Source organism: Dreissena polymorpha, chromosome 7 (genome assembly GCF_020536995.1).
Source record: "Dreissena polymorpha isolate Duluth1 chromosome 7, UMN_Dpol_1.0, whole genome shotgun sequence".
In the NCBI taxonomy this organism is placed as follows: Eukaryota; Metazoa; Mollusca; class Bivalvia; order Myida; family Dreissenidae; genus Dreissena; species Dreissena polymorpha.
The window spans coordinates 73,860,387-73,877,292 of NC_068361.1; the positions used below are offsets into that span (position 1 = coordinate 73,860,387).

Consider the following 16,906-nt stretch of genomic DNA (forward strand, 5'->3'; position numbering starts at 1 on the left):
TTTTTACAAACATAAGATGTGTAAACGATGAAATTAACATAATTTGTCAAAATTTAACCTTATGATTTAACATTTGGTTTGCTGCATGTTTAAGTGTGTGAAAATTTGTTTGAGGACCACCTCAACACAAAGCGTTAAATCATACTCAGGGCTCGACATTAACTTTTGGAGCCACTTGTCCAGTCGGACAAGAAGACCTAAACTTCACTTGTCCTGACCAGAAAGCAACTTGTCCTGACCATTATATCTTATTTTGCTCAGTTCTTTACAAAGTAATTTAATAATACAAAAAGCTCAAATCATAAAGACTTAAATCATTCAAAATACATGTTAACATAATTTTAGGCAATTTGAATACAAAAAGAACTGACTAGATAACAGGAAAACTGGATATTATTGATTTTTTAAACATTATACAAAGCCAAAATAACTGACAAAAACTTGTGTTTTGCCACCATACTACTTTAATTGTCTTAAAGATCAATGTGTACCGGTGTCGTAAAATGCATATTCATTATAAGGGAGAATAATATTGTTATCTTGGCAAAGAAAAATGTTAAGAGTTGCTTCCCTTGTAAACAGTGCGGCGTAGTATCCCATGGAACTATCGGAATATCTCGTGCTTTGTCGTTTAAACATAAACAAAATATATATTTAAAAATAAAGGGTGGTTACTCCACAGAAATAACGGATTTAAAGGCATTTGTTCTAAGTTATTAAATTATAACAACCACTTGTCCCGTCGGACAAGCAAATTCTTTATTAACTTGTCCGGACTAACACTTTGGTTGTCCCGGACAGTCGGACTACCTTTAATGTCTAGCCCTGATACTTCGAATTGATGCAAATAGAGAACTGTATGCAGGCAGTGGAACTTGTGTAGAGGTATACCAGTTAAGGGCAACCAACTTAACAAGATTAATACTTAAATAATTACAACTAATATTTGTGTGCATACATGGGTTGTATTTGATTACTGCCTACCATTGGAAGAAGGGCCAATCACTGCAGTAATAAAATAATACTGATAATGATGATGGTGATGATGCAAACCATTGCAAGACACTTTCCTAGAGAAAACATTCTTAACCCATTTATGCCTAGCGTCTAGAAAAAAGGCCTTGGCAAACAGCGTAGACCCTGATGAGACGCCTCATGAAGCGGCGTCTTATCAGGGTCTTCGCTGTTTGCTTAAAGGAATTTTTGTAAGAAATATTCTAAATATAGAAATAAATATACTAGATATCCCTAATTTTGGAAATAAATTTATCCATTTTTGAAGGGTGGGAGAGTCCACTAGACATAAATGGGTTAAACCTTAATCTTCCAGCTGTGACGGGTGCAACAGCAGACCAGTCCGTGTAAATCAATGATGGAGGATCCCAATAAGCAAACAACTCCTTGAAGAACAAGGTTTTCTTCAGAAAATTTCAACTGGGAACAGCAATTTTTTATATGTGGAGAAAAATGTGATCCAAAAAGGGACAGTAATTCAAAAGGTTATTCTAGAAGTTTGTCATTTGTTGAACAATCTAATTTAATAGATCATAAAACAATATACTCAAAGGTCTTAGATTTTGCATATAAACGTCATGATGCGCGCGTTATTAATCGTCGTTTAAGTCTTCCAAATGGTGATCTTGTTGCTATTAATGCTAAATACCACCGCAAAAAGGGTTGTCTTGCGAGTTATTACTGCTGATTTAAACATTGAAAAATGTGACAAATACAATATCACTTACAAGATAGCTGCCAACTTTGAAAGATGAATTTGAACACATAGTCATTGTTGAAAAAAAGTTGTGAAATAAACCACTTTATGACAAATATACAGCTCTGTGTTGATCAGGGATGCCATGAAGCTGAACATTACAAAACATCTTACCTTAAAAAAACTTTTGAGTGGAATTTGGCCCTAAATATCATTTATTCATAAGAGGGGAAAAACAGATATTTTGTGTGATTCGACAAAAAACACTCCTGGATGCATTTAGGGAAGCAAACAACTTTGAAGAACTAGCCAAGGCTGACAATAAGGTATTATATGATATCGAAGATGAAACCGACAGCTCAATTGTACATAGAGCTTTAGGAATATTGAGAAAACATATATCTTCATCTGTTAAGAAGCTTGAAAATCAATATTATTCTCCTGATGAGATGACACTTAATGCTCAAAAAAGACTTTCTTGACCCACTTCTTCTTCAAGCTGTGTATTGATTGACAAATGAAAATGCATTTCAAGAAGCTGGTGATACAGAGCACATTCTAAATGCAAAATGTCTTGCTATTGCAAGTAACATTACAACCCTTTGTACATCAGTTCCTTCACAAAAACACCTCGGACTTGCTGTTCATCTTTATAATGATTTCGGAAGTAGACATCTCATTGAAGACATGTTTAACTTATGATATTCCATCTCCTTTCCAGAGCTACGTAGGTTCCTGACATCTGCTGCAGAACATGGGATGAATAGCCAAATAGTTACACCATCAGGCGGAATTGTCCCAAGTCCTATAGCTCATCGAAGCCAAGGTTGCGAACTTGTCGTTGCAGTTGCTGACAACTGGGATCACAATGAAAGGACCGTAGATGGAAAACAAAGCACTCATGCCATGACAAGCCTTCTAATGTCCAACAAAACTGCAGACTTTCCTGTACCAAGACTCACTAAATCAGACAGTAGAACATTCAATGCCAATTCGTTACCTGGTGGTGGACTGTGCAGCATCATTTCTTACAGAAAACCTGCCAAAAGGCCTTCACCAAAGTTTCTACCCCCTGTGACAATAGATGAGCTACTAGATCATCCAATCCCATCAGCTGTCAGAATCGCTCGAGCAAAGGAGCTACTCTACTCAATAGGAAGAACAGCCCTATTTTGCGATGATCTTGCAGAAGAAAGAATACCGTTACTTCCAAACTGAAATATTTTCCATAGTTACATCAACGATGAACAACCCCAAAATGTTTCAAACATTGCTTACAACCCAATCATTATGGTCAAACCTACAGAGTACAGCACAGTCTATACAACACTAGTTCATTCTAAGGAAGTCATGAATGCCCTCGGCCAGGAACATGCTCCTATTATATTCGATATTAGTTTGCTTTCCATATCATTTTTGACACATATAGTGAAAATAGCCTAAAAGGAGAAACCAGACGACGTAGAGGAGACTATGAGTCATCTTACAAGGTGCATGTTCACAGAAATTTGAAAATTCCCACAGACTGAAAGAAGTTTTTAAGTTCATCAGCAAACAAAGCAAGTTTAACACAATATTACACCGGCTTTCTAAATGAAAACTCAAATCTGAAAACGCATGAAAAGATCTTTTTTAATGGCGGAGCAGACACAGAGTGCCTTCAAAATACAACAGATGGTTGCCGAGAAATTAAGGTTCTTCAATCAAATCAAGAAGAAGCTGACACACTGATGATACTACATGCAAGATATGCAGCAGATATAGGAGGAACCTGCATTGTTGTACTTTCACCTGACACAGATGTTCTTGTTCTCTTGATGCATCATTACAAAGCTATTGGGGCGAAAGAGCTTTATTTACTTACAGGAAGAAACACTACTCACGTAGACAAAAACGTTTCATTCCAATCCATGATGTTGTTCACAAGCTGACTGAAGATCATATGAAAATCCTGCTGACAGTTTATTGTATCACAGGCTGTGATACAACCAGTGGGTTTAATGGGAAAGGGAAGAAAAAAGTCTTCAATAAAATTCATAAAATATGCCAAGACTTTCCAGAATTTGCATGATTTAGGTGAACAATTGAACCTTCAGAAGTTACAAAAGGATGCCTGTGAAAAGTTTGTAGCTCTCCTATATAGAAATGAAAACCTAACATTGAATTAAATCAGACGCACTCGAGCTGCAACATCTGCACATCCTAAAGCCTTGCCTCCAACCAGAGACAGTTTTTATCTACACTGTATCAGATGTCTCCAAGAGCTCTGGATATGGCACTATTGACATGCCATCACGTTCAGTTTCAACAATGATGAATCAACCAATAGCTGCTTCAGAGCTTCTCAGTGATCTGACGTGTGACTGTGAAATATTTGAGGACTTTACATGTTCCTGTTTTAACAACAAACAGCCATGCACAGCAGCCTGCAAGTGTACTGCAAATATGCACACACAAGATATGCTTTGTGCCAATTTGCATACTTTGGCATTAGTGTTTGATCCAGATAGTGACATTTCTGAAACTGAAGCTTGATGTGTGTTCAAACATCAGTAAATAGACGGTTTGACAGTTGCATTAGGCTTTAAAATAAATAATAAAATAGCATAATTAATAAGAATAACTTATTTCACATAAGTCAGAAAACATATTTTCCAGGGCTTGACACTAACTTTTTTAACCTACTGACCCAAAGGACCACCAGCTTTCAGAAATTACTGGTCCTCCAAGATTTCAAGTGGTCCGACAATTTCTATGTTATTTTACCTAAATTTCAACTTACTTTCTACAACGATTTTGCATTAAAAAAACCTATACTGTATAAATTTTATATTAAACACCATTTCATTCAACCAGAAAAAACTTTGTATACTTCTTTAATTAACTACCAGTAATTCCATCTTAAGTTTGCAACAGAATCAAATCTTTCTATTGTAACACTTTTTTCAGATTTTAATCATGATCAACCAAGTCCATCATCAGCTTATATGCTCTGTTTTGTAACAATGTAAAATCCTGTCCGTAAAAGTCACAGTCATAATCTTCAGACTCGGAGTCCTCTACACTGGGTTCCTGCTCATGTTGCATTTCATCATCCTGAAGAATTTCAGCAACCAAAAGACATCCTCTTTTGCGGCGTCACACACGTACTCATGAATTACGGCAGGCTATGGAACATTAAATGAAATATTAGGAAAAAAAACTGAAAGATCGGCGTCATGCATTTTGCAAGGTAAATGACCTTGTAGACATTGAGTTAAGCTTCAGGCTCTTATACTTATAATGTTCATATTAATATGTAATAATTTGATGTCTTTTCTCTGTAATATAATTAATAAGATAATCTGAGGAGTGGATCCTTTGTAAGCACAGGTTGCGTCCAGGAAATGTAATGGTTGATTCGGGTCCATTTTTGAGTGGTAAGTCAATGAATAAAGACAATAAGATACCTTTTTTGATCATTGTAGAATGGTGACCTTTTGCCAGATGAGTTCCACCAATTCACTGCATCTGTTGGGTCATACTTCCTCACACTTTCACACTCTGAGAAGATGAGCATCAGGTCACTTAAAGTGCTTTCACCTAGACAAGACCTCCAGTCATTCTTAACCAGCTTCATTCTGACAAAAAGAAATTAAAAGTAGTACTGGGACAAATTTAAATCCATACAATAACTGGATTTCTAATATGATCTTAAGTGTCTGTGATGAAAAGTTTTTATCATTTATCAATAAAACATTAATTTATACCTAGAAAATCCTCGTTCAGCATCCACCGAGCTAGAAAGGAATGGCAGTAGAAGATTGACTAGACTGATTAGACCTGGGTATTTCTCATGCTTCTCCCACTGCTCACACCAAGACATCTTTCTAACATATTCATCACAGTGCTTCCTGAAAAAAGTATATACTTAATACATATCATATCAGATGGCCAGCAGTTTTAAAGGCAAGTAAAGTGTAAAAGTGGAGAAGAATATGTGTTTTCATATAATACATTAACAATAACATTTCCATTCATTTATCAAAAGCTTACCTGTTATAAATTTCTGTCTTGAATCGCACCCATTCAATTTCTATTGATGCTATGTCGATTTCCTCATTCTGTGCAACCAGTGCGGGTTCACAGATCCTAGCAATTTCCGCAACTGCTTCATCTCCAAAGTCTGGAAAATATATTTAATCATAATATTTCATATTTTGATTTAACTTAACCCTTTCACACTCAGAGGCAAAGTAAAAATGGCTTTGTGCCAAAACCAGAACAGCCTGCTAGTAACTTGCAGTCTGTTCAGGTTTTATGCTGTTTGCTGCTCATCAGTATCTGAGGGCTAGAAATGAAGCCTTACAAAATTGAATCTAGTAAGAAAGGTGTTTCAATAAATTAAACTTTCTAAGGGTTTACAAATGCGTAAAAATACGTATCTATGTGGTTAAGGGTTAAGTATTTTTTACAAGTCACTATATTAAAATGTATTTTGAGGCACCGACACAGCACTTTTTATATTTTGTTGGGTTTTATAATGCACATTAATACAGTTCATAAAGATATATTGAACCTTGCCCACAGGTGATGCGCATTAGAAATAAACTGCAGCAGTGTTTAACTTGGCTACATACTATCTGGTTCGTTATTGATACATGTTGGCCAGTTCTTAAAGCTCATGAAGTGGCTCCCCTGAAAGAGGTGAAGGTCAACAGCAAACCGAAGTTCAATTGCATGAATAATTGCTGAAATAAACTCTTTCCTTGTACCCTCTAGCTGGCACACTGCATCGTCTTCTTGTGTATTATACCACTTCCTCAAGTAGGGCCCTGAACTGTTTTGTTATCATAATATTAAATCAAAGCATGGAAAACACAAGCATTAGCATTGTTAGTGATACAACATAAAGCATGTTTTAAAAATAGACAAGCAAATCAAAGCAAAAGCTAACTAACACCATTCTAGCATGCTAATTCTAATTTGTTAGTCAGACACTGTCCACTTCTTTGTTTTGCTGTCTTAAAATTAAAATGAGTTTTGTTTAAAAGAATTCAGATACATGTTATGCATTTATATACAGAGCTCTACTATGTTTTATAACTGTCAACTTGTTTCATAATGAGACAATGTCGAGACTAACATCAGTATTAGTAGAGATGTTATAACGGGTATAAGCAGATAGAATGCAGAGAACTACAGAATGTTATTCGTACTACCACTTACATAATATAGAAAATTAAAACTTTTTTAAGATATTTGATGTCATTAATGATTTTAATTTTGTATGGCTTTATTAATACCTTGATTTGTAATTTGTCAAAATGCTTATGGCGCACTGGATTTCATTCCAGACTTCTGCAGGGCTGATGTTTTTCACCTGAATTGCCTCTGAAACCTGAGATAATGCTTAGACAATGTCCATGAGTGCATGTCACCAGAATGTTACATTTGAATCCTTTAACAGTTTAAGGAAATTTTTTTCCCTTTGCAGCTGAGTCTTTTCTATGTGCTGCGTCTGATGGATTCTGTATCTGTCAAAATTCGAATATACAAAACATATAAATAAGAAGTGACACCTAAAGTTTTGAGATGAAATTGTTCTGTTAACTTATGAGATTTTTTTCCAATACTATTTCAATTGTGTAACCAGACAACAAACAAAGCAAGTGGCAAGAGTATCAGGCAGTGAATATAATACTTGTTAGTATAATGCACAGGAAGCTAGCGATCAAACAAGCAAAGCATACATGTAAGCTAACTACTACAACTAGCCCTCTATACAATCTAACCTGTTCTAGATGCTGAATGATGACATTGTACCCATACAGAACATGATCGATGGCCTTCTTCGTGTGAGGAAGCCACCTTGTCCCTCCGACTCTGGTTTGAATTTTCATCTTTAGATCCAACGTCTGGAAAAATGCTTTCAAATTTGCTCTGTTGAGTGGACTGTACCTGAAATTCAAATTCAAGCTTATATTTTACACCCTGCAAAAAACTGTTTAAACTTAGAATAGGTTGTTGATATGACTGTCAAGGTGTAGTCAAAATAGGTTAAGGACTGCTACGAAAAAAATGTATGCCTTTTTGAACATAATAAGAGTAAAGCAAATTCAATCATCCATACTAATGTAGAACTCAGCAAGAAGAATTACACAACAAGTACTAACTTGTAAAAAAGATACAAAATGAGCAGTAAGGCGTCACACTTCTGTGGGGTTATGACTTTAATGTCCTTAAGCCCATCCTTATAAGCAAGCTCTAGTCTAGTAGTACAGAAAAAAACAACAAACTTTAAGAGTCCATGAAGATGCCCCTGTCTGCAATATATAATAACAAGTAGGAATATAGGCTAGCCAAATTGTATGTATGATTATGAATATCACTCTTGTTGAATGAAATAATACTTTCAGCAGATGGAAAATAATAGACATTATCATAGTTATATTTTATTCTAACATGACCTGTGACAATCCCTATATGTAAATGTATATTCCTACAACTGGTAAAATATAGCAGACATATTAATTATTTCTTTACTTACCTGTGAGCTGAACAATGGATGGTGAAAATGAAAGGCCGGTTTGTGTATTTTCTTACACGTTCGACAACCCCTGACTTGTTCCCAGTCATAACAGAGGCGCAATCCGTTCCCATGGCTACAACCTTCCCCTTCCACTCTTCACCAAATCGCTCTGTTAAACAGTTCGTGATACCTTTGGTGATATGTTCCCCATCTGCCTTTGTCACGTTTTTTATCCCCATAAAATGGGTGTTCACCTAAAAGATGTACATGTAAATAATTGCCTCATAGGAGCTTGAATTTTTATCAATATTCGACAAGTCATTTTTTTATAATAGAATAATAAAATACCGCTTAAGCCGGTGCTAGGAGTGCGAGTGGGGATTGAACTTTTCATTGTCCAATCATTAACTGACAACAATTTAACTGTGTTTGCTATTGTATTTTTGGATGCGATAAGTGCCTTCAAATAAGCCACTTTTTCAGATAATTGCATGTTATATATTGACATGGGAACAGTACTATAATATGTTTTGCCCTGCAATAATAATTACCTTGCACTGAAAAGATGATTTTAGCTGTACAATCTCTGCCTCTTTGCAGGAGGTGTCTGTAGATCCATCACTGATTATTGATATGAATGGGCTAGAACAAATGATGCCATCTTGTTTGACCCGCTCTGTGTCTGCGATAGACTTGATGAATTTTTGGCAATATTTGTCAGTCAAGTATTGTCGCCTATGTCAATGCCTTTAGATTTATCCAAAAAGCATAATTACTTAAAGTCAGAATATGGTCGCCCAGCTTTTGCCAGGTAATGTGCATTTTTTAACAAAAAAGTCATTTTTGTGAAAGCAGCAACATTCAGCATTTTAAATACCTTAGGAGGCATAGCATCTTCCTTGCTTTTTTGAGCGTTTTCTTTGTTTGTGAATGTCAGAATTCTGATGTGCTTGAAGGGAAGGCCTCCTAAAATTGACACAGCCTGATACATAGGAATGCCCTTCTTCATCAATACGGGCCTCGGCACCACTGTACTTGACACACATTTTACATTGTAATCCATCCAATCGAATTCATTAACCAAAGAATCAAGAAATTTTCGCTCTCTCTTGTCCTTGTCATATTTTCTTTGGACTTCGAGCTTTTCTACATTGGTTTTTTTTTCGGTGGTGGTTCAACCACCCCCGGAATGAATTTCCATATCGCGAAAATATGTAACTTGTAAAGACTCACGTTTACTATCCGGCAATACCAAAAAACATTATTCGGAGCTCTCCAGTGTTAATACGAACGGTAAACAAAGTATATTCTAATGGTGCTAAGATCGATAAAATGCTGATTATTGCTGCTTTTTCAAAATAATAAATACCACTTTATTCATTTTTCGATCCAAACGCTTCGAATTGTATGTTAATTTGTGTATCGATCTCGGCGAAGATAGGAGACATTTGCAGAACGAAATTCGATTTTTTGATCCGACAACAGGTTTTTGTCATCCGGGCATCTAGAAAAATTGGAATTTCCAATATGTTGCTATTTTTATCCCGGTCTCGAGTCGGCCCATAAATAATGTGAAATTATCGGTTTATTATGAACATATAAAATTGCTTTATTACTGAAAACGCCTTTCCAAGCTGGCCAGGTTTTTTAACTGGTCCAACGGACCAACCAAATTTCTGGTTTCACTGGTCCTCCCTATTTTTTACTGACCCCGGGTCAACGGACCACCGTAAGTGTCGAGCCCTGAACTTTTCCATGTATTACCTTGATATAACCCAAACAATTAATAAAATAGTAACATATGGTCTAGTGTTTTCCAAATTTGTTGTCATTTTATAGGTCAAACACAGTTCACTTAATTTTGTTTTTATTGTCAACACGTCAGAAAAGTCGGTATTGTCAGTACAATGTACACGTTCTCAATGCCATTTGTTCATTGTCTGTATTGCTGTGACTTGATATTGTTTTTTCCATAGAAAAACTGAACTTAAAGTTTAACGATGTACTGCTCTAGTATATGTTACTTGAAGAATTAAATGTTCCTATATCTACACATGAAATTAATAAGGCTCTTCAACACACTTCTTCTGGCAAGAGTGCTGGACCCGATATGTTTCTAAACGAATTTTTTATCCATGGTAAAGACGTTCTTATGCCGTTTCTTTATTCCCTTTTCAATAAGATTTTTTCATTAGGGTGCTTTCCGGCATCATGGACTGAGGGTCACGTAATACCGCTACATAAAAAGGGTAGTTTAAATGATGTTAATAACTTCAGAGGTGTCACATTGTTAAGTACTCTCGGTAAACTTTTCACAAAAATTTTAAATAACAGATTGTCCGATTGGGCAGAAGATTATTATGTATATGTTGAAGCGCAGGCGGGTTTTCGATCGCATATGAGTACAGTCGATAATATATTTGTTTTACACGGTTTATTATCGCATGTTTTAAATCAAGGCAAACAGTTATATTGTGCTTTTATAGATTTCACTAAAGCATTTGATTATGTAGTAAGAGACAATTTATGGTACAAGCTAATTAAACTAGGCATACGTGGTAATATACTCGATGTAATGAAATCAATGTATAACTCCATCAAATCAAAAGTTAAATATAGTAACACTTTAAGTGATAGCTTTGAATGCATGCTAGGGGTCAGGCAAGGTGAGTGTTTGTCGCCATTTTTATTTTCCATGTATCTAAACGACATAGAACAGGAATTTCAGATGAATGGGTTAAATGGAATTGATATTAACTGTTTTAAAATGTTTCTACTGCTTTACGCGGATGATATAATTATTTTTGCTAATAACGCAGATGAACTCCAAAGGGGTCTAGATTTATTACACGAGTATTGCAACACATGGAAGCTAGTAGTAAATACAGATAAATCTAAAATAATGATATTTCGCAAAGGCGGTCGCAATTCAAACATTTCTTTTCGTTATAACAACAAAACTATAGATATCGTCAACCGTTTTAATTATCTCGGTGTTGTTTTTACGTCTGGCGGGTCATTTTGCGACGCCACAAACACACTAGCTGGACAAGCACTTAAAGCAATTTTTAAACTGAAAAAGTATTTATACAAATTTACGGAAATTCCAGTAGGTAACAAACTTGAGCTTTTCGATAAACTTATAACCCCAATATTGAATTACGGTAGCGAGGTATGGGGCTTTTTTAAGGCTTTACCAATAGAAAGGGTTCATATGCAATTTTGCAAACAATTATTGGGTATAAAAAAATGCACACAAAATGATTTTGTATATGGTGAGGTTGGACGTATTAATTATCAATCCAGAAGATATTTAAATATTATTAAATACTGGGTAAAACTTTTAAGAACCCCAGACAACACATTTATTAAGAAAATATATTTAACTCTTTTAAATGATAGCATCGTCTATCCTTCAAAGAAAAATTGGTGTACACTATTTAAGGATTTGTTAAGTAATTTGGGATTTTATGACGCTTGGCTTTTCCAAGATGTTGGTAATGTAAACATTTTTATATCTGCCTTAAGACAACGGCTGAGCGACACGTTTATCCAAAACTGGAATAATAGGCTTGAAAACTCCAGCAGAGCTAACTTATATAAACACATTGCAATATTTCGTTTTCAACCGTACCTAAATTATTGTCAAATAAGTAAATTTCGAATAAGTTTTTCTAAATTACGGCTGGCATCACATAGACTGCACATTGAAAGCGGCAGATGGGCACGACCCACTCCTATTCCACTAGAACAAAGAAAATGTAACGTATGTAATAAAATTGAAGATGAGTTTCATTTTGTACTTGAGTGCATTTTATACTCAGAACTAAGAAAACAATACATTCCATCATATTTTCGTCACAGACCAAATATGCATAAATTTGTAGCACTTATTACTTCAGAAAATAAATTGGTAATTAAAAAATTGTGCATTTACATTTTTAACGCTTTTCAAGTTCGTACAAACAACACATATGTAATGTCAAACTAATTCATTAAAAGATTACAAATATTGTGTTTTATTTCATGAAAATGTCAATTAATCAAACAATATTCATGTGTACTTTCCCCTATGTTTTTGATATTTATAATTATGTAAAATTCATATAACTTTTTGATACGATTTATCATTTCCAAAATATTATCGGTTATGATCCATTTGTGTTAAGTGCGATATCACACTCATACGCAATGTATATCAAACTCTCACAATAAACTGTTTATTTTGTTTTATTTTTCTTTGACGCTCATAATTGTTTGATTTCAAGGCAGCTGCCCTTTGTATTAGAAAGGAATATTTAATGTTCTTTTCGATCATTATTATAATTTTGTTATCATTTATTTAAACATTTTCAAGCCTTATGGCTATCTATTTTTCGATCTCGAATAGGTAGCCAAGACAAGGCGTTAGAAAAAAGTATAGTTTCAGTTATGTCAATATGAAAGTTATATTCATTATTGTTTAGGTTTCATAACTACTTATTGTTTCTCTTTTTCGAATAAGTAGTCGAGCCTATGCTAGTATTTAATAGTAACTTTTTGTACATTCTTTAGTAGAGCTTTTGTAACAATGGATATGTATAATACATAAAAATTATATATCATGCTTGTATTACTCTAGTGTGTAATTAGGAAGAATCATAGTTATTTGTATGTTGTTATATAACCTGATTTCACAAATTACATTGCATTATTATCATTATTACAATTATTACACGTTTGCTTTTTGCAGTTTGAGGTGTGTTTTAACCAACAATCTTGAGTTGCATGTTATGTAAATTTATATGATATACCTTGCACCATTTTAGTAGAAAATATGTGTTATTATTATTAGTATTATTATTATTATAATAATTATTATCATTACTATTATTATTATATTAATTATTTGTATTAGTAGTGGTATTATTAATATTATTATTATTATTATTATTATTAATGTTTTTAGTATTATTAGTATTAGTATAACTCGTAGTAGTATATATGTTTCAACTGTCATACATTGATTTCCTTATATATTGCACATTTGTAAACACTGTATGCATAATCATTGTCCACTTGGGCTGTTATTGGCCTTCTGGATCCGATACGAAATAAACAAACAAACAAACAAACTTGTTGACTTCACACTACTCGATTACGAAATATAATAACTTATCTAAAGAGAAGCAATATTGAGTGTCTATTTAGATTTGCTTGTATTTCTGTATTACATACTTATCAATATTATTTATGTTATTTAAAATTTACCTCCAGTTGATAAAACATCGTTAACAAGTATGTATAAAGATTGTTATTTTGTTCATAACTGTGAGTGTATGTCATTGCACAATAATTTTGACATGTTCATCTTATTTTATAATAATGTATAAAACAGTATGATTTATAACATGTATGTGTCACAAAATACATGTTAGGTGGTTCCAATAGGCATTTCTGAAAAAAAAAGAATGTTTTGTGATGTTACATCCCTTCATTATAGTCAGTGAATGGTTTTGTCAATCTAAATGACAGTTTTTTTTATTAATCATTATTTTCTTAAATACTTATCTATACGTTGATAGAAAAATAATGACCTAAAAACATGTACAAGATATAAGTGGTGTGTAACCTTTAACATTTCAATAGTATGTCACCTGTTTCAAATTTTACATCTAGGTGATAAAAAATTGATTATTGGTTTAAATGATTGTTAAAGTATTTGAAGCAATTGTGTGTGTGTGTGTCATTTCACCATAACCATATCCATGACATGTTCATCTTACATTTAATATTGTATCTAACAGTATGTTTTATATATGTGTCACAAAACGCATGTTAGCTTGTTCCAAACTGCATAACTGATATATTTCATGATTGTTATGTAATGTAAAATCTATGATAATACTCAGTAAATTATTTTGGTAATATAAATGACCTTGTTTGTGTATTATTTATTATTTTCTTGCATTAAAATGTACAAAATGTGTTATAATAGACACTTATTTGACCTTTTTTTATCTATGAACTGAGTTGTTGTTATTAATGTTTTGTACAAATATACAATATTAAATAAATTATGTTAATACATTATGGTGTTGTTATTCAAAATAAATTTTATTTCAACTTACATGGTTGATTTAATTTTGCCTTTACATATTAGTGTCGGCCATGTTGTGCGCCATCTTGTTTTTTTTTACCATCTCCAACCTATTTGGAGAAAACGAAAGTCGTTTTCAAAAACTACAGACCTAAACGAACATTTTGACATATAACACTTGCTGTTGAAATTCGTAGACCAGTTACCCCCTTAAATAAGCTAGTAATCTGGGCCTGTTTGCAACACTATAAGTCGTTGCCACGAGATAGAAAAAAGAGGAGTGCAATTTACAAAAAAGAGGAATGAATGTCACCTCTATGCCACAGTTGTTTTAACTATCATGACTGGATCTATTAATTATATTTAGATCGACCTCAAATGGGTCACGCGTGTTGTGTATCGTGTTATTTCTTAAAATTTGACTCAGCATGTGTAGAAATATAACAAGATATATACATTTCCAGAAAGGAATAAGACCTGGTTCATGAAAATCGCTGCAACATTGATGAAGTAATGGCTGTTCAAAGCGATGCACCCTGTTTTCTGTTGATTTCGAGTTGAATACCTTTTTATATATATATTTGATAGTGATTTTTTTTTCCAGAAAAGTTGATTTTTCGTTATAATATGATTATTTATCATTCAAAATGATGTTTTCACTAATTAATATCAAAGCCACACGCTAATCACCTGTGGTATTACACTTACAACCACTATACTAATCCTAATAGAGTACAGGTTATATTGAGAAATTGAGTAGAATGATGAATTATGTAAGGAAACCAACCTGCGCGCATCAAGTCCTCAATCAATTTCACAATTTGATGTTTACCCGACGTCTACAAATATCCAATGCAGAGCACCCGGGTAAATGCCGGTTAAGAGCCGCGTAATATGAGAACCCATTGAATGCGGTCTGTTGGTACTCGAAACTATTGTGTTTCGTCAGCCACTCCATTGTTAAACTCTTATGCGCAGTTTATAAACGTGTTTACTACATATAAACAATAAATATTTTTTTAATCTATCATGCGATACTTAGTTGGGCTTTCCAATAACTTGTAAAATATCTATTGACACAAAATAGAAAAGCGATAACGATTATAAGATGTTATAATTATTGAACTTTGACCAAAATAAATACAGTGTATGATCGCATAGAACTGCTTTAAGATAAAACTATGTTCGAACAAGATTTACTACTGGTAACGAATATATTACCGATGTATATTCTGTATTAATATAGTTGTCTGAATAGTCAAGTAAATAATAATAGCAGCTAGTAATAATCGTTAATTTTAATATGTTTTAATTTATTGTTTGGACACAATAATGCGAGGAGTCATTTCATGAAAATTATGACGTATCTTACATATTCACACGATAGTTGGTCCAAACAAACCACGTATTTGGAAGACTTGAATAATAACCGTAAACATTTAGTGATAATTGTAGGTTTTAACTATCATGACTGGATCTATTTATTATATTTAGCATAATTCACCTTTAGCATAATTATAAGTCCATCTTAATGAATCCTTATCGGTATGTTTATCTTGATAATATAAACGCCCAGGTTTGAATGTCGGTCAGCTGAGGGTAAAAGCTAGGTCATTAGGTCAATAATTTTACGATTCAAGTACACTGAACACGACAGTTTGAAGTAAGATAAGTGCTTAATGACCATCATGGCCAGCTTTTTTATAGTTAACGGAATTTCAAATATGTAACTACTAAAATACAGTCTCATTTCATAAGGTAATCTATTACTTATAAAAATGATACCACTTGTTATTAAGAAAGTGTACGTATCATAAAGCATGACAATGCACGTCCACGGATGAAAACCGACTTTACTTTGATTGTTTCTCAGAAGCAAGTTGTTTCCATTGGTAAATTAAGACGGTAGTTTGGTGCCATATGTTATTGTATGTTTAAAAAAAATTGACTTTAAATCCAGGGGTCAGTTGTTCGAGCCCAGTTAAGGGTTACTTTTTTACTGTCTTTTATTTTATCCTTGTTTTATTACTGGAGCTTTTTATATCGAATGATTACATTTATCAATATCAAGCATTTAATGACAATCTTCAATACATGCACACATCTGTGAAATGGTCCCTTCAAAATCGTGACCATAATCATTATAACGTCCATAATCATCAGAATCATTAGAAGTTGAATTATCACCATATTTATCATCACCGTTTCTCCTTTTCTTACTCAACCATCTATACATCGTTATCTTCGTCATCATCATCATCATCATCATCATCATCATCATCATCATCATCATCATCATCATCATCATCATCATCAACTTTATTAAGATTAATTACAAAATGAACGATTAAACAGCTGCACTAATTTTATTGCATTGCCTTTTCATGATTATCATACAAATCGTCTGTAGAAAAATATCAGAACTTAGTTGATTAGATTACAAAAACAAGTGCTAAAGATTCAACTGAATAAGAGAAAAAAATATTTATTATTTTGTTTCAAAATATTAATTTACAAAAATATAACATCTTACAAAATTCAACTTAATTATCAAGTACAGTAATATACATTTACAGTTTTACAAACATTTATTCGAAAAATGTTG

At 33.4% G+C, this 16,906-nt stretch overlaps 1 protein-coding gene across 1 annotated transcript; it reads right to left on the bottom strand.

Moving 5' to 3' along the window:
- Positions 1-4,571: 4,571 nt before the first annotated feature.
- Positions 4,572-8,841, bottom strand: LOC127839831 (uncharacterized). The gene is made up of 7 exons (XM_052368219.1): positions 8,804-8,841; positions 8,241-8,376; positions 7,486-7,651; positions 5,747-5,876; positions 5,461-5,604; positions 5,161-5,331; positions 4,572-4,878 (listed from the first exon to the last, which is right to left on the bottom strand). Exons 1-7 carry the CDS (start codon positions 8,839-8,841, stop codon positions 4,869-4,871), a joined length of 795 nt encoding a protein of 264 aa, XP_052224179.1. The 3' UTR covers positions 4,572-4,868.
- Positions 8,842-16,906: the final 8,065 nt, after the last annotated feature.